Source organism: Chrysochloris asiatica, unplaced genomic scaffold, assembly GCF_000296735.1.
Source record: "Chrysochloris asiatica unplaced genomic scaffold, ChrAsi1.0 scaffold00070, whole genome shotgun sequence".
Taxonomy (NCBI): Eukaryota; Metazoa; Chordata; class Mammalia; order Afrosoricida; family Chrysochloridae; genus Chrysochloris; species Chrysochloris asiatica.
This window is the reverse complement of record NW_006408588.1, coordinates 8,297,416-8,316,213: the sequence shown is the minus strand read 5'-3', so window position 1 is coordinate 8,316,213 and position 18,798 is coordinate 8,297,416. Positions and strand designations below refer to the sequence as shown.

Sequence of the window (18,798 nt, the reverse complement as noted above, 5' to 3'; positions counted from 1 at the left end):
CCATCACAAATATGGGGGCATCAGCAGAAGGGGCAGAGATGATTACCCTTTTGGCACCACCCTTCAAGTGAGCCCCAGCCTTTTCCAAGGTTGTAAAGACACCGGTGGACAACCATCTGACTTTCTAGATGTTTACTTATTGGTTTACTGTCTCCATCCTGCCATAATATGTAAGTGTGATGAGACAAGTAACTTTTGTCTGTTGTCTCCACTGTTGTAATCCCAGTGCATTGAACTATGCCTCACATACAGCAGAAGCTCAGTAAATGTCTGCTGAGTGATGAATAATTCCAAATCAAAGCCTTGGGAAGAGAAATGATAGTTCTACTTTTCTGTTTCTCAGTTGTTTGTCTTGGCATTAAAGTTAGAAAAGGAATCCCTCTTTCCTTATGGGATCTCTGAAATTGAGCCCACAGTAGCTAAGTTGCACAGATAAACTATGCAAATTCATGTTGCAAGTCCATCTTCATTTGAGAACAGTATAGCTGGCGGGCATCAATAGCTTGGAATCTTAAAGTAGAATAGATGTTGAACCATGCTAATTACTGGGTCACATTGTAAAGGCATGAACAGTTTATTTAAATCAGATTAGATAGATGCCCTGCTTCCTCAGTACTGCTTTCAGGCCAGACAACTCTCTCAAATGTCAGACTTGTAAACCACTGCCTACTAGACATCTTCACCTGGATTTGTCTTACATATCTCACACTTTGTATGTGAAAAACTGAACCACTTCATTCCCTTGAATCAGCCTCAACTGTCACTTCCCAATTCAGAAAATAGCAACTCCATTTATCTAAGTACATGCCAGAAATTTCTGAATCATTCCTAACTCCTTTGTCTCTCAAACCCTACGTCCAATCTATTCAGTAATTGTCACCGACTCTACCTTTCATCCAAATTACAAACATCCTCAACATCTCCAAGTGACCACTTTATGCCAACACACCATCTCTTTTCTAGACTCTTTTTGGTTTCCCTTTGCTCCCTTTGGTCTACTTACTTTCAAACCAGAAACCAGATTTATCTTTTTAAATTATGTTGTTGTTTCTTATTCTGTGCCATCAAGTCAGTTCCAACTTAGAGCAACACTATGCACAGTAGACCACCACTTGTCTGTCTGTCTGTCATACTGTGGTGGCCTGTGAGTTGTTGTGATTCTGAAAGCTATGCCACTGGTATTTTAAATACCAGCATTGTCACCCATGGTGGACAGGTTTCAGATGAGCTTCCAGATGAAGACAGACTAGGAAGAAGGAATGACGAACTACTTTCGAATATTTAGTCCCTGAACACCTTATGAATAGCAGAGAAACACTATCAGATATAGTGCCAGAAAATGAGCCCCTCAGGTTGAAAGGCACTCAAAATGCGACTGGGGAAGAGCCGCCTCCTCAGTGACCCAATGGAGTGTGGAAATCATCGGATAATCTCTTTGATATCCCATGTGAGTAAAGTTTTACTAAAGGTAATACAGAAGCGTCTGCAAGCATACATTGACAGAGAACTTCCAGAGGTTCAAGCCAGATTCAGAAGAGGCTGTGGAATGAGGGATATCATTGCTGATGTCCAATGGATCTTGGCTGAAAACAGAGAATATCAGAAAGATGTTTACCTGTGCTTTATTGACTATGCAAAGGCTTTCGATTGTGTGGATCATGACAAGCTATGGACAACATTGCGAAGTATGAGTATTCTGGAACACTTAATTGTTCTCAAAAGGAATCTGTACCTGGACCAAGAAGCAGTTGTTCGAACAGAACATGGGAACATTAAAATTAAGAAAGGTCTGTGACAGGGTTGCATTCTTTCACCATACTTATTCAACCTGTATGCTGAGCAAATAATCCAAGAAGCTGGGTTTTATGAAGAAAAAATGTAGCATCAAGATTGGAGGAGGATTCATTAGCAACCTGTGATATGCAGATGATACAATCTTGCTTGCTGAAAGTGAAGAGGACTTAAAACATTTACTGATGAAGATCAAAGAGCACAGCATCCGGTATGGATTGCATCTCAATGTAAAGAAAACAAATATCCTCACCACTGGACCAATAAACAGCATTCTTATCAATGGAGAAAAGATTGAAGTTGTAAAGGACTTCATTCTTCTTGTATCAACTATCAACACTCACGGAAGCAGCAGTCAAGAAATCAGACAACGTATTGCATTAGGCAAATCTGCTGCAAGTTTTAAAGTGTTGAAGAGCAAAGATGTCAGATTGAAGACTAAGGTGTGCCTGACCCAAGCTATGGTATTTTCATTAACCTCATATGCACATGAAAGCTGGACAGTAAATAAGGAAGACCTTAGAAGAATTGATGCTTTTGAGTTATGGTGTTGGATGAGAATATGAAAGTGCCATGGGCTGCCAAAAGAACCAACAGATCCATGTTGGAAGAAGTGCAGCCAGAGTGCTCCTTGGAGGCCAGGATGGCCAAACTTCATCTTTCATACTTGGGACATATTGTCAGGAGGGAGCAGTTACTGGAGAAGGATATCATGTTTGGTAAGGTGGAGAGTCAGAGAAAAAGAGGAAGACCCCCAAGGAAATGGATTGGCCAAGTGGCAGCATCAATGGACTCAGGCGTGGCAACAGTAGTGATGTTAGCCCAGGATCAAGCAGTGTTTCGTTCTGCTGTGCATAAGGTCGCTATGAGTTGGTACTGACTTGATGGCACCTAACAACAAGCACAACAGAAGGAAACCTGGCCTGGTGCTATGCCATCCTCACAACTGTTATGTTTGAGCCCATTGTTACTGACATTGAGTCAATCCATCCCATCAAGAGCCTTCCATTTTTTTCACTGATTCTCCACTTCAGCAAGCATGATATCCTTATCCAGGGATTTGTCCTTTCTGATATGTCCAAAGTACAAGAGATGACGTCTCACCGTTCTTGACTCTAAGGAACATTCTGGCTGTATTTCTTCCAAGTCAGATTTGCTTGTTCTAATGATAGTCTATAGTACTTTCAATATTCTTTAACAATACCATAATTCAAATGCATTGATTTTTCTATGGTAATCCTTATTTAATGTCCAACTTTTACATGCATATATTGTTGTTGAGTGCCGTCGAGTCAACTCCGACCCATAGCGACCCTGTATAGGGTTTCCAAGGAGCAACTGGTGAGCTTGAACCACGAACCTTGCAGTTCAAATGGCTTTGCAGTCTGGCACATTAACATACAGCGCCACACTATAGGCAAGTAAAAATACCAAGGTGTGGTCAAGTGCACCTGTCTTCAAATTGACACCTAGACTCTGTCGTACTTTAAAGAGGTCTTTTGCAGGTTTTCCCAATGCAATCAATGTTTGATTTCGTGACTGCTGCTTTCATGAGCATTGATTGTGGATCCAAACCAAATAAAGTCTTTAACAATTTCAATAGTTTCTCCAGTTGTTGTTGTTGTTGTTAAGTGCTGTCGAGTGGTTCTGGCCCTTAACAACCCTTTATAGGGTTTCCAGGGAGCAGCTGGTGAGTTTGAACTGCCAACCTTGCAGTTCAAATGACTTTGCAGTCTGGCGTGTTAACCCTCAGCACCACACCAGGACTCCATGATGTTATTTATTGATCCAGTTGTGAGGAATTTTGTTCTTTTTACACTGAGGTGCAATCCCTACTGATGATTGTAGTTTTTGATCTTCATAAGTATTTCAAGTCTCCTTTGCTTCCAGGAAGCAAGGTTGGCTCAACTGCGTATCTCAGGTGGTTAATGAGTCTTCATCCAATCCTGATGTCACATTCTTCTTTGTATAATCCAGCTTTTCAGTTTATTTGCTCAGTATACAGATTGAATAAATAGGGTTAATGGATACAATCCTGGCACACAACTTTCCTGATTTTAAACCATTCACCATCCCCTTTTTCTTTTCTAAAGACTGCTTCTTGGTCTATGGACAGGTTCCCCATGAACAAAATTAAGTCTTCTGGAATAGCTAGTCTTCACAATGTTATCCATAGTTTGTTATGATACACACCATCGAATGTTTTTTCATGGTTAATAAAGCACAAGTAAACATCTATACTGGTATTCTCTGCTTTCATCCAAGATCCACCTGACATCAGCAATGATATCCTTTGTTCAATATCCTCTTGTAAATCTATCTTGAATTTCTGACACCACCCTGTTGTTGTACTGCTACAATTGATTTTAAATGATCTTCAGCCAATTTTACTTGCATGTGATGTTAATGATATTGTTCAGTAATTTCCACAAATATGGATCTCTTCTAATCAGTTGGCACAGAGGAGTGTCTCCAGTGCTGAATCAGTTGTTGAAACATTTCAACTTGTATTCCATCAATCCCTGGAGCCTTTTATTAATTTATTTTTTACCAATGCCTTCAGCGCATTGGGTTTTGATCATATGATACCTCTTGAAATAGGTGGGCATTGACCAATAATTATTTTTGGTACAGGGATTGTGTATTCCTTCCATCTTCTTTTGATGTTTCCTGTGTCATTCAATATTTTTCCCAGGGAATTCTTCAATATGGTAATCTGAGGTTTGACTTTTCCCTGCAGTTTTTTGGTTTGAGAAATGCTGTGTAAATTCTTTACTTTGGGTTTTCTAATTTCAAATCTTTGCACATTTCATTATAACACTTTACTTTGTCTTCTCAAACTGCCCCATATAAGTCAGAGTACACAATTGCTCTGAAGACTTTGTCCTCTCTTTAATTAAAAGGCAGAATTCTTTCAATGACCTTCAAAAACACACATCATTTGGCTACAGTTACCTCTCTGGATTTTCAGTGTGTTCTGTTCCCTCACTCTGTCAGCTCTAGTCATGCTGGTCTCCTTGATCCCTCAAACACACCAGATGAATTCCTACCAACACTGCTTGATCCCTCTAACAGGAATGCTCTTGTCTTAGATACCTAATGGCTCTTTTCCTTATCTCTTTCAGTTCTGTCTCAGCTGTCTCCTCAGTGAAGCCTCCAATCTCTAATTGTGACTCTATTTCAGGGGTACTCTCTTCCCTCTTCCTTATTTTAAACTTCACAGTATTAACATACTACATAATTTAGTTTTTTGTTTTGAGGTTTTTTATTTATTTATTATTGTTACTCTATCTCCACTAGAATGCAAGCAACACAAGAGCCGAAATTTCTGCCTATTTTATGTACTGCTAGCGTAGTGGTTACGAAATCGGGCTGCTAACCGTAAGGTCAGCAGTTCGAAACTACCAGCTGCTCTGCGGGAGAAAGATGAGGCTTTCTGCTCCCGTTAAGATTTACAGCCTCGGAAACCCTGTACAGGGTCGCTATGAGTCGGAACCGACTCCACGGCACGTAACAACAACAATAGTTCCCTCAAGGAGCTCTGGTAGCATAGTGGTTACGAATCGGGCTGCAAACCTCAAAGTCAGCAGTTCTAAACTACCAGCTGCTCCCTGGGAGAAAGATGAGGCTTTCTTCTCCCGTAAAGATTTACAGCCTCGGAAACCCTGTTCAGAGTCACTATGGGTCGGAACCAACTCGACGGCACTTAACAACAACAGCTTAGTTCCTGCATCTAGAGATACACCTGGGACACAGTCAACCAACCAACAGCCATCAAGTTGATTCTGACTCAGAGCGAGCCTGTATAGAGTTTCTGAGGCTGTAAACCTTTATGGGAGCAGAAAGCCTCATCTTTTTCCCCACAGAGTGACTGATGGGTTTGAACTGCCTACCATGTAGTTAGCAGTCCTGTGCTTATCCTATGTTGTTGTTATGTGCTGTGGAGTCGGTTCCAACTCATAGCAACCCTGTACAAGGTTTCCAATGCTGTAAATCTTTACAGGAGCAGAAAGCCTCATATTTCTTCCACAGAACAGCTGGTAGTTTTGAACTGCTGACCATGAGATAAGCAGCCCAATTCGTAACCACTACGCTACCAGAGCTCCTTATGCTTATCCTATAGCACCACAATAAAAAATATTTATTGAATTAATGTATTTTTAAATACTTAAAAACAATTTATTAGACAAACTCACACTCTTGAACTTAGTTTTTATTCATTTAAATTATTTTTAGTATTGATATTTTAGTTAAATAGCCTTTAAAGTCATAAACAAATATTCTACTCTTAGATGCAACTTATCTACCAATTTACAGACATGACTGCACATTTATAATGAAGCAGCTTCTGCATATTGACCTTGAGAAAAATCCACATTTATTGCAGGTGAAGAGAAAAGAGACTTTCAATTGCTGTTGGAACATTGGCAAGCCAACTAGTGCTTATTTAAGTTGCAATTGGATTCACCAAAAGTTAATCTTAAATGATAATTGTGATGTCAAAACATGTCACAAAAACGAAAATTGTTCCAATGTTTGATGATACTGGAGTGAATAATTCCATTTGAGGAGCAATTTGTTATTCCTGCAGCTTCAAATACTTCAAGGTTCTTTTCTTCGGACATCAGTAGACATCAGTGATATTCTCACCCTGTATATAATTCTGAAAGACTCACTCTCTTCAGATACAATTCCTTTTACTTTCATTAGACACTTCATCCAAGATAGTCCTCCTGACCTAGACAATTAGACTGCAAACTGTCAGCCAGGAATCAGCTCAAATGCATTTTGTTTGCAATTAAATACTTCAACTGTGGAGTTGGGCTAAGTGTCATATAATTCAGCACTCAACCAGTATTTTTCCTAGGATCTAACACAGTTTCATGTGCTAATTAGCCCATGGGGGAGGAGGGACCTATTACAGCTGGAGATGTTAGCTTGAGTGTGAAAACTTGCATTAGAGATGAAAATATATGGATTTGAGATTCCTTTGGAGTTCAAAGCCACAGGTCTTTTGCTATATCAAATATTGATGGGGGCAATGGAGGCAAGGAAGCTCAACATGGTTATAGTGGTTCCCAGATTTCTAATTTAGGCAACTGAGTGGATGGAGTGCTAGTTACTACTACAGGGAAAAATAAAGGAGAAACAGATTGGAATGGGCTTCAAAAGCTCAGTTTTGGTTTGATGTACCTGTTAAATTGTAGATGCCTGTGAGGCATCCAAGTAGAGATGTTAAATTAGAACTTGGATATGCAAGTCAAGATCTGAATGATAGCTACATTTCCAAAATTCTTTACTTTCAGCTTAAGGTCAGATAAACTCCAAATTGGGGCAAGGAGGAAACTAAACTACTTTGAGCACCTAGTTTATGCCAAGCACCCATTATGATATAGAGGTTTCTATCATAAAGTTCATACACATTGCAAACACCTTCTTTCTACATACCTGCCTAAGCAACCCTCCCAGTTACAGCCCCACTGGGACCCTACAAGAGACCACCTGGGATACACTCACACTATAGTACCAATTCTTCTCTTCCAGATTCGTAATGAGTCTCAGAAGGGTTTCTGCACCTGGATCTGTGCTTAAAGACTATGAAGTCTGAAGATAAGGGTAGGGAAAAACCTGAGAACTTTAGACCAGAGGAAGAAAGTACCACTCTTGCTTTGCTGTCTCTTTGGATAGACTATTCCTTGTCTTTATCTAAGCTCAGTATCTACCACCTTCATAAAAATGTTCTGAAAATTAAGATGAGTTTCTGAGTCACCTGGAGAGCTTGTTAAATTATCTATATTTCTGGTCCTATAATTCCGTTGGTCTGGGGTATGGTTCAAAGACTCTGGATGATGCAAATGGTTTACACACTCACTACTAATTCAAAGTTTGCTGGTTTGAGTCCACCCAGAGACACCTCAGAAGATGCCTTGTGATCTACTTCAAAAACTCAAGCCACTGGAAACTCTTTGAAACAGTGTTTTACTTTGACACACATGGGGTCTCCATGATTTGGAGCCACCTCAGTGTCACCTGGTTTGGGGTTTGATTCACATTTGGTGAATGTTTCAGGGGTCTGTATTACAGGGGATTACAGTACTGGTTCACGGTGAACCCTACAGATTTACAGAACAATTAAGTTGTCAGTTTTCAACACCTACTTGCCTCACTGATACTTCACCATTTAGATTACTGTAGCAGTTTAAAAATATGGCACCAAATTATTTCACATGCCTTCCAATGAGATGTACATTCGATATCCCCCAGTTTTCATCTGGGCAATCTTGTATGGCTGCAATAGAAAGATTTGGGAAGAAATAACACCATATGGCTTTTTAAAACTAAAACCTGTTGCCATCAAATTGATTCTGACTCAGGACAATTCCATAAGATACAGAATAGAACTGCCCCATAGGGTGTCCTTGGCTGTGATTTTCATAGTATAAGGTCACTAAATGTTTCTTCTTTGGTGATGCTGGGTGGGCTCGGGCTGTCAAACTGTAGGTCAGTGGCTGTTGTTGTAGAGTCCGTTCTAACTCATAGTGACCCTGTACAGGGTTTCTGAGGAGCACCTGGTAGGTTTGAACTGCTGACCTTGTGGTTCACAGTCCAGTGCTGATCCTACAACATCACACCAGGAGTCCACTGTTAGTGCAAACCAGGATCCCTATGTAACTACTGAAGCTAGGTTATAAAAGGCCATGCAGATGCTGCCTGGTTCTTTGAGGACGTTTGTTCTCTGGGTTTTTCTTCTCAGAACATTCCTTATCAGAATTTGGACGATGTGATGTGAGAAGTCCACGCCATATGGAGAGGCTGTACCAACAGTCTCAGTTCTGGAAATTTCCGTGTGAGTGAAAGAAACTTCAGATAATTCTGGCTCCCAGCCATGGAGTCACCCCAACTTTAAAGTCTTCCCAGCTAAGCCCCAGACATCACAGAGCAAGAGTAAAGCATCCTCACCATGCCCTGCTAAAGAAATGTGGCACCAACAATTTCTCCCACTGCATTCTCCATTCAGCTGGCTTCAGTTAAATCATTGCCAAGGACACACAGAACTCAGACAACATACTCACAGCTCTTGAGCTTACTAGAAAATTTACCAGGTTACAAGTGAGGGTTAGAAATGCTTTGGGCATGGTTGTTCCAGTCAGGGTAGCCTTCCCTCAGCCATGCCCATAGTCAGACTTTCTCTATTACACCAAAGTTACAAAGCTCTTTTAGGACTGTCGATAAATACCAACAGGACACACCATTCCACCAGGGGTCTCAATTTGAAACCACTAGCTCTAGCTCTGTGGGTCAGCAAATCAAGTTCCCTGAATTAAGTACTGGAGACACCCTACTCTACAAGCAAGCTTCCTGTCCAGTCACTCAGCTTTACTTGCTCCATGAGCTCGGAAGACCACGGCTCTGTCTCATGCTCTAAGGCCTTGGTTCTGCTTCTACTGCTGTTTCACTGCTCTGCTACTCCTCTAGTGCCAAAGCTCTCCATCCCTGGGTCCAGGAGTTCAACGCAGAGATCTTGGGGTCCAAAGGACACACTCCACTCCTGGCTCTTTCTTTTTTATAGTAATTCGAACCCCCATTCGTGTGTCACTGTGTTTATAAAATGAGATGGCTGATTTTATACCCATTAGAGCTCTGGGTTTTTACAATCACAGTTAACCCTGTTAACCACTCACAACTGAATTACATCATCCTGTCAGCATCTTCTCATGCCTTCTCTTACCCAGAACCATCAGGACAAAAATGTTATTTGGTAGAAATGATAAAAACTAAGGCTAGAAGAGGCATATTAAATTATTCATTATGCCACCCTGCTCAAATTCCTGACCCACAAAACTATGTTCATAATTAAAAGATTGTTGTTTTATACCATTTAGTGTTAAGGAACTGGGGTAGCATAATGGTAACGAGTCAGGACGCTAACTTCAAGGCAAGTAGTTTGAAACTACCAGCTGTTCTGTGGGAGAAAGATGAAGTTTTCTGCTCCTGTAAAGATTTACAACCTCGGAAATGCTATACAGGATCACTATGAGTTAGAACCGACTCCACAGCCCATAACCACCACCTCCAGTGTTGGGATATTGTATTAAGCAGCAATAGTAAATAAGATAGTTACTAAAGCATTTTCTCAAGGAATATCTATTAAAATGAATAAATTCTTTAAGATTAAAACAATCAGCAAAGTATGGCAAATAAAATAAGAGATGCACTCTTATTTAGTGGTGAAAACATCAGATGAACAAAATTCAGCTTTATCTACTTCAGTTGTGCTGAAGACTGCCTCTAAAATATCCTTCAATCCCTTACTAATTTCAAAGTTGTTCGTTTATGCCAGTTTCCCAAATGTGTTTCCTTAATACCAAACATTGTCTGGGGATCACATGCTAACAAAGATCAAGGGTCATTGTTATTACTAGACAAGAATTAGAGAATTCTTCAATTCAATAAAAAGCAGAATAGTAAACACAGCACACTCACCCCACAATGGTCCCAGTTCTATGGTGGACAAGGTTGAGTACAGATGCCCTGTGTTGAGTTACAAGTCTAGCAGACTTGAACTCTGAGATGATGAATCTCAACTAAATACAATACAGTAATGGGGAGGAAGAAGTTGTAAATAATTGGAATTCTTCACTTGTTAGTCACACAATACTAATTAGATATAAAGCAAAATGTAATTGCCATCTCTAAAAATTATTTAGTGAATATTTTAATTGATAAAATATCAAATAAGAGGAATTTTGGGTTAAATTTCCATTTTATTCAAGTTATCGGATAATGCAAGTTAAATATATATATACATGTTGTGTTGTTGTTGTTTAGTGCCATCGAGTCGGTTCCGACCCATAGTGACCCTGTACAGGGTTTCCGAGGGTGTAAATCTTTACGGGAGTAGAAAGCCTCATCTTTCTCCCGCGGAGCGGCTGATAGTTTCCAACCGCTGACCTTAAGGTTCACAGTCCGATTCGTAACCACTACGCTACCAGAGCTCCATATATATATATGGACTCACTGAAATTGAGAAAAAACAAAGAATGTCACATAAAAGCCATGAATTTAACTCTACTTTAGAAACACTAATGTATACATTCAACAGGGTTGTATTCTTTTACCATACTTATTCATCCTGTATGTTGAGCAAATAATCCAAGAAACTGGATTATATGAAGGAAAACATGGCAACAGCATTGGAGGAAGACTCATTAACAACCTGCAATATGCAGATGATTGATACAGCCTTGCTTGCTGAAAGTGAAGAAGACTTAAAAGTACTTACTGATGGCGATCAAAGATCACAGCCTTCGGTATAGATTGCATCTCAATATAAAGAATATGCAAATCCTCACCACTGGACCAATAAACAACATTCTTTTTAATGGAGAAAAGATGGAAGCTGTCAAAGATTTCATTTTTTCTCAGATCAGCCATCAACACTCATGGTAGCAGCAGTTACAGAATCATAGGCAAGTCTGCTATACAAGACCTTTTTGAAGTGTTGAAGAGCAAAGATATCAGTTTGAGGACTAAGGTGCACCTGACTCAAGCCATGGTATTTTCAGTAACCTCATATGCATGTGAAAGTTGGACAGTGAATAAGGAGTCTGTATAAGAACTGATGCATTAGAGTTATGGTGTTGGATGAGAATACTGAAAGTGCCATGGGCTGCCAAAAGAACAAATAGATCTGTGTTAGATGAAATACAGCCAGAGTGCTCCTTGGAGGCCAAGATGGCCATACTTCAGACATGTTGTCAGGACAGACCAGTCACTGGAGAAGGATATCATGTTAGGTAAGGTGGAGGGTCAGAGAAAAAGAGGAAGACCCCTAGCGAGCTAGATTGACAAAGTGACAGCATCAGTGGACTCAAGCGTAGCAACAATTGTGAGGTTGGCCCAGGACCGAGCAGTGTTTCGTTCTGTTGTGCATATGGTCGCTATGAGTCAGTATCAACTCGAAGGGACCTAACAACAACAAATGTCTAAAATGTTCTTAGTGTCACCTTTCCAAACCACTGCCTCCCACCACACCCATCACACCCACCACACCCCACACACATACACCCAACCCCACCTCTATACATACACACACACCCTGAGCTCATTGTTTTCAGAAGTGACTTGAATTGCATTTCAGATTTGGGAATGTAATATGTAAATGTAAATACTTGAAGAATGCAACTACAGCCTTCTAAAGTCACTGTGAAAGTTGCTCTCTATCAGGAATTCACAGTGAGACTAGTTATCACTTCCAAAGTCTGCATCATTAGGAGAAGATTTTCCTGATACTGATGATGATCCCTCTCAGCAGTTTATCAGTCCCCAAACCCTAGTCCAGTAGGGACTGAGAGCAATCCAGGTCCCTTTGAGTCTACTCAATTTTATTCCTCTTATCCCTGAGACTCTTGACTGGTTATATAGTGTTGTTTTCCAAAGAAAAACTGACATGCAGTTCTGATTCCAAGAGTTTGCATGTATTGCAGTGGGTAAAATAAACTTGCTATGAAAATATTTGTATTGCTGCACACTGGGATTCCAAGAATAAAAAAGGGAGTCCCTTCTAAAATATTGGCTTAATATCCATTGCTGTCAACTTTATTCCGACTCATTGGTGTTATTGATAAGTGCCATCAAGTCAGTTCCAACTCATAATGACCCTGTATAGGGTTTCTAGGGAACAAGTGGTAGGTTTGAACTGCCGACCTTGTGGTTCAAAGTCCAGTGCCAATCCTACAGCACCACACCAGAAGTCCATTCCAACTCAAGTAACCATGTAAGACAGATTAGAACTGGTGGTCTTTATGCAAGTAGCTGGCACCTCTTTCTTCCACAAAGTGGCTGGGATGTTTCAACCACTAACCTTTCAGTTAGCAACCAAGCACTTTAACCACTGCACACCAGGACACCAAAAGATTGGCTTAGAAGCTTAATATATCACTTGTTAAACCAGCAAGAAAATCAATTCTCATGTAGTCTGACTTACGGCAACTCCATGTGGTGCAGAGAAGAACAGTGCTTTTGGGGGCCTTCAGTGGTTGTGATCTTTTCAGTAGATTGCCAGGCACTACTTCCAAGGTGTCTTTGGGTAGACTCAAACTTCTAATCTTTCTAGTTAATAATCTAGCCCTTAATCATATGCTCCACCCAGGGACTCCTCCACAAACCAGAGGCTGTATGTAAGGAACTCAGAGTGCACATTCAATAGTAAAAAGGAACATGTCATCTCCCCATTAAGGTCAGATTCATTGGATTTCTTGGACTAAAGTCCCTGGCTGCTCACTACTTTGTTTTGTTCTGTTCTTTCCCTTGCAGGGATGTCTCCTATACCAGCGTGAAAGCCCTGCCATCTAAAGGCCTAGAGCACCTGAAGGAATTGATAGCAAAAAACACTTGGACTCTAAAGAAACTCCCACTTTCCTTGAGTTTCCTTCACCTTACACGAGCTGACCTTTCTTATCCAAGTCATTGTTGTGCTTTTAAGAATCAGAAGAAAATCAGAGGGTAAGTGGTACGGGTCTGGAATAAATGACAGAAGGCCTTGGTGGATGTTAAATGAATTTCTGGGTTTGGGAGAAAAACTTTGTGATTTGATACCAGATGGAGGAGAATCAGAGGCAATCCCAGAAACAAGAAATCCATGGGGCAATAATGACCTGGTGACTTGTGCATGGCAAGCTACACAGACATAATTACTGACCTCTAGCTACACTACTTATTAGACATCACAATGCATGTTAGATGCTACTAGCATGGTGCAAACTTACTAAGGACACAACAGTCCAACAATTGGATTACCTGATCTATTTGTTGTGTGCCAAGTCAGTTCTGACTCATAGCATCACTGTATAGGGTTTCCACCTTAAGGTTCAAATTGACCTTGCAGTTTGGTGCTTATCCTACAGAGCCACACCATGACCCCATACTTGATCTATTTGCTAACATGTGTGTGTGCTTTAGAGTCAGCTGGATTTGGAACCCAGTTCTGCTGCTTCCTAGCTGTGCTACTGCAGCTAATTTATATAAACCCTCAGCCTCTGAGAATGGAAATCATAAAGCTATCATTCATAGGGATTTTGACAAGATCCAATGATAAACTGAAAACTAAGTAAATTGTCACAATGCCAGAGTCCCTGAGTGGTGGAAACAGTTAAAGTGCTGACTGCTAACCAAAAGACTGGTGGTTCAAGTCCACCTGGAGGTGCTAGGAAAGAAAGACCTATTGATCTACCTAGGGAAATTTAGCTAATAAGAACCCTCTAGAGTACAGTTTCTGGGGTTTTTTGTTTTGATTTGGAGTCCTGGTGTGGTGCATTGGATTGCAAAGTCGGTTTGATCTGCAAGATCAGTGGTTCAAGCTCACCAGCCACAGCTCAGAAACCCTATACAGGGTTGCTATGGGTCATAACTGACTCGACAGCACTTAAAAACAACAGAGTACCATTTTACTCTGACATACATGAGGTCACCATGAGTTGAAATTGACTCGACAGCAACTGGAAAATCACAGTGTCTAGAATAAAGGCACTCTGATAGCATAGTGGTTACGAATCGGGCTGCAAACCGCAAGGTCAGCAGCTCAAAACTACCAGTTGTTCCACGGGAGAAAGATGAGACTTTCTGCTCCCATAAAGATTTACAGCCTCAGAAACCCTGTACAGGGTCACTATGAGTTGGAACCGACTCCACAGTACATAAACACCACCACCAGAATGAAGTAAATATAAGCTACACTATGTGTTGTTTTTATATTATGCTGCTTGTGATGCTGTGAAGAATGACCTTTATTATCTTTTTACCTTTTCTGACTCTTGCCCTGACATACATTGCGTTATTTGCCCCTTTATATCTCATGTACTTCTCCCCCTATTTGCCTAACTCCAACTTCATTTGTCTCTTACTCACTTCCTTTTAACTCCTATATAAATGCTTACTGGCTGAATTTCTGTACTCATATTTCCAGTAAACCACGAACAGGGATCTAGAGGTGAGAGTGTTGGACTGCTAACCATGGGGTTGGTGCTTCAAACCCACCAACCATTACGTGAGAGCAAGATGAGACAATCTGCTCCCATGAAGACTTACAGTCTCAGAGACTCTATACAGGGTCACTATGAATCAGAATCAACTAGATGGCAGTGGGTTTTTTGGATTTTGTGAAGGCAGAGGAAACAGGATAGTTGAACACCTGGGAAAGAAGGCCAATATGGGCAAAACTACAGTTAAAGAAAAGTTAAGAGTGAGAAGTGGAGATAGTGACAGAAGATTCTATACTGATGCCTTGTGCACTGAGTAGAAGACCGGGGCAGGGTGGGAGGCTAAGGTGGTCTTCAGGGGCTTGGTCTGTATTTCTGTTTAACTTCCAAATAGGTCAGAATAGCCAGTCTAGTGGGGGTTTTTACCAGAGCCTAGTAAGTGAATCAAAATCTGCTCAGTAGCTGACGTAGGTTAAACAATTCCGTTTGTGTGAGTCTGGTAGGCCAGGAAACAATGCCTTGGTTCTTTGAGCATGACTGTATTTTCCATTGTTGTAGTTGTTAAGTGCTATTGAGTTGGCTCTGACTCATGGCAACCCTGATTAGGGTTTCTTAAGAATGATTGGTAGATTTGAACCGCCGACCTTGTGGTTAGCAGTCCAATTCTTATCCTACAGCGCTACACCAGGACTCCACTATTCAACAACTATTTATTGAGCACCTACCGATGGCAATGGGTTTGGTATGGGCTTTGGTATGTGCCTAACACTGTTCTGATACTGAAGCTACAGTGAATAGGACAGTGAGAGGAGGCCCTCTCACATGGAATTTATATTCTATGGGAGAAATCAGAAAATAAATAGGCAAATAATAAAATACCAGATAGTGTTATAAAGAAAATTTTTTAAAGGATGAGACTATTTCTTTAAGGCTATCAGAGAAGGTAGCTGATTTGACTCTACAAATGGATAATGAGTACAGTGGTCATGAGGTTTTCATGCTAAAGCCCTGGATCAAAATACAGTCAACGTTTGTATGGTGCTAGTAAAATAAACTCATCTAGTTCTTTATTTTTTTTTTTTAACTTTTTACTGGGAATTGAGTGAAGGTTTATAGATAATATCATTAGTTGTACCTTCAACAAATCAGACGTTTGCTTCATCTCAATGATTGCAATGTCCTCCCTGCAACAAGTTATCCTGCTTCCTTTCTTCCATACCACCCCCTCCCATCCCTTCTCAACTTTCTCCCTAAGTTGCCCTTTTGATTTAGAATGATTGACCGTTTTATGAGGAGCATACCTTACTAATGTTGTGGTAGCCCCCATACATCTATAGGGTGTATAGGTGTATAGGTGTGTTTATCTACTGCTTGACCGAAAAGCAGACCACTGGGGTGAGTTCATTTTCAAACCTGAAGGGTAGTCGAGAGCCGTAGTCTCAGGTTCCTCCTGTTTCTTTCTCACCAGTAAGTCTAGTCTTCTTTTATATATAATTTTAAGTTTTGTTCCACATTTTCTTTCCCTCTATCTGAGACCTTCTAATGAGATCCTTTTCAGAGCAGTTAGTAGTGATAGAGCCACACCATCTAGTTCCTCTGGTCTCAGAGTCATAGAGACTGAAGTTCACAAGTTTCATTAGTCTAGAGTCATTGGGCTAGAGTCCTAGTGTGACACTGTAGGATAAGCACTGGATAGCTAACAATAACGTCAGTGGTTCTAACCCACCAGTCACTCTTTGGAATCCCTATACAAGGTCATCAAGTGCTGGAACCCACTTGAAGGCACTTAACAACAACAACAGCATTTCTTTAACACTTCTGTGTGAAATAGATACTCTGATTGATTTTATTTTACAAATGACTAAATGGATGTTCATATAGTTGCCCAAGGCGTTGGTTATTGTTGTTGGTAGTCAGTTTCAACACTGGCAACTCCATGTATACAGAATAGAATGGCTCCATATGATATTCAAGGGAGTAACATTTCGGAAGCAGATCACCAGACCTGTTTCCGACCTTTTGGCTAATAATTGAATGCTTAACTGTTTGTACCACCCAAGGGCTCCTGCCCAAAATATAACAACTAGTAAATAACGGAGCCAGGTTCTAACTTGTGAGGGCTGACACCGCCATCTACTCTTTTTTATCACTGCTGTTCTCAAAGTCATAGCAAATGAACAATAAGGCTAATGTATCTGGCTCACTGTTGAGGAAAGTAATAAGAGATGACACAGGAGAGACAGGCATGACCTAACCATATAGAATCTTGTAGAATTCTGTAGACCATAGTAAGGAGTTTGGGTATTTTTGTAAATGTTATCAGGAGCGTTAACAAGCTTTAAGCAGGCAGTGACTTGGTTCTTGTTGCCTTACAGAATCCTTGAGTCCTTAATGTGTAATGAGAGCAGTATTCGGAGCCTGCGTCAGAGGAAATCTGTGAATGCCTTGAATGGTCCCTTTTACCAGGAATATGAGGAGGATCTAGGAGACAGCAGTGCTAGGTACAAAGAAAACTCCAAGTTCCAGGATGCCCCCAGCAACTCTCATTATTATGTGTTTCTTGAAGAACAAGAGGATGAGATCATTGGTTTTGGACAGGAGCTCAAAAATCCCCAGGAGGAGACCCTACAGGCCTTTGACAGTCATTATGACTACATTGTGTGTGGTGGCAATGAAGATATGGTGTGCACCCCCAAGTCAGATGAGTTCAATCCCTGTGAAGACATAATGGGCTACAAGTTCCTGAGAATTGTGGTGTGGTTTGTGAGTCTGCTGGCTCTTCTGGGTAATGTCTTTGTCTTGTTTATCCTCCTCACCAGCCACTACAAACTGACTGTCCCTCGCTTTCTGATGTGCAACTTGGCCTTTGCAGACTTCTGCATGGGGATCTACCTGCTCCTTATTGCCTCTGTAGACCTATACACTCACTCGGAGTACTACAACCATGCCATAGACTGGCAGACAGGCCCTGGTTGCAACACAGCTGGGTTTTTTACTGTCTTTGCCAGTGAGTTGTCAGTGTACACATTGACGATCATCACCCTGGAGCGCTGGTATGCCATCACTTTCGCCATGCGCCTGGACCGGAAGATCCACCTCAGGCATGCATATGTCATCATGGTGGGGGGCTGGGTTTGCTGCTTCCTACTTGCCCTGCTCCCTTTGGTGGGAGTCAGTAGTTATGCCAAGGTCAGTATCTGCCTGCCCATGGACACAGAGACCCCTCTTGCTCTGGCCTATATTGTCCTTGTTCTATTGCTCAACATAGTTGCTTTCATTATCGTCTGCTTCTGTTATGTGAAGATCTACATGACCGTCCGAAATCCCCAATACAACCCAGTGGATAAAGACACCAAGATTGCTAAGAGGATGGCTGTGTTGATCTTCACTGACTTCATGTGCATGGCCCCGATCTCATTCTATGCTCTGTCAGCACTTATGAACAAGCCTCTCATCACCGTTACCAACTCCAAAATCTTGCTGGTTCTTTTCTACCCACTTAATTCTTGTGCCAATCCATTCCTCTATGCCATTTTCACCAAGACCTTTCAGAGGGATGTTTTCATCTTACTCAGCAAGTTTGGCATCTGTAAACGCCAGGCTCAAGCATATAGGGGCCAGAGAGTTTCTCCAAAGAACAGTACTGGTATTCAAGTCCAAAAGGTTATCCAGGACATGAGACAAAGTCTTCCCAATATGCAAGACAACTATGAACTGATTGAAAACTCTCATCTAACCCCAAATAAGCAAATCCAAATCTCAGAAGAATACAAGCAAACAGTTTTATAGACTGTCTCTACACTATTTGCAATGATTTTTGTTGTTGCTAAATGCCATTGAGTCGGTTCCGACTCAGCGACCCTGTGTAGGGTTTCTGAGGAACAGCTGGCAGGTTTGAATTGTAAACCCTGTGGTTAGCAGTCCAGTGCTTATCATATAGTGCCACACCAGGTCTCTATTTGCAGTGATAGGTAGACTTAAAAGTTTTCTTGAACGTACATTCCAACAACAAACACAACACCCAACTGAA

General features: G+C 41.0%; 1 protein-coding gene across 1 annotated transcript in view; it reads left to right on the top strand.

The window, feature by feature from the left end:
• Window positions 1–18,575, top strand: part of LOC102812913 (thyrotropin receptor-like) — a 243,370-nt gene extending 224,795 nt beyond the window's left edge. Inside the window, 2 exon segments of the mRNA XM_006864753.1 lie at window positions 13,108–13,296; window positions 17,144–18,575. Coding sequence (XP_006864815.1) covers window positions 13,108–13,296; window positions 17,144–18,557 — 1,603 coding nt within the window. The 3' untranslated portion in view covers window positions 18,558–18,575.
• The last annotated feature ends 223 nt before the right edge of the window (window positions 18,576–18,798 follow it).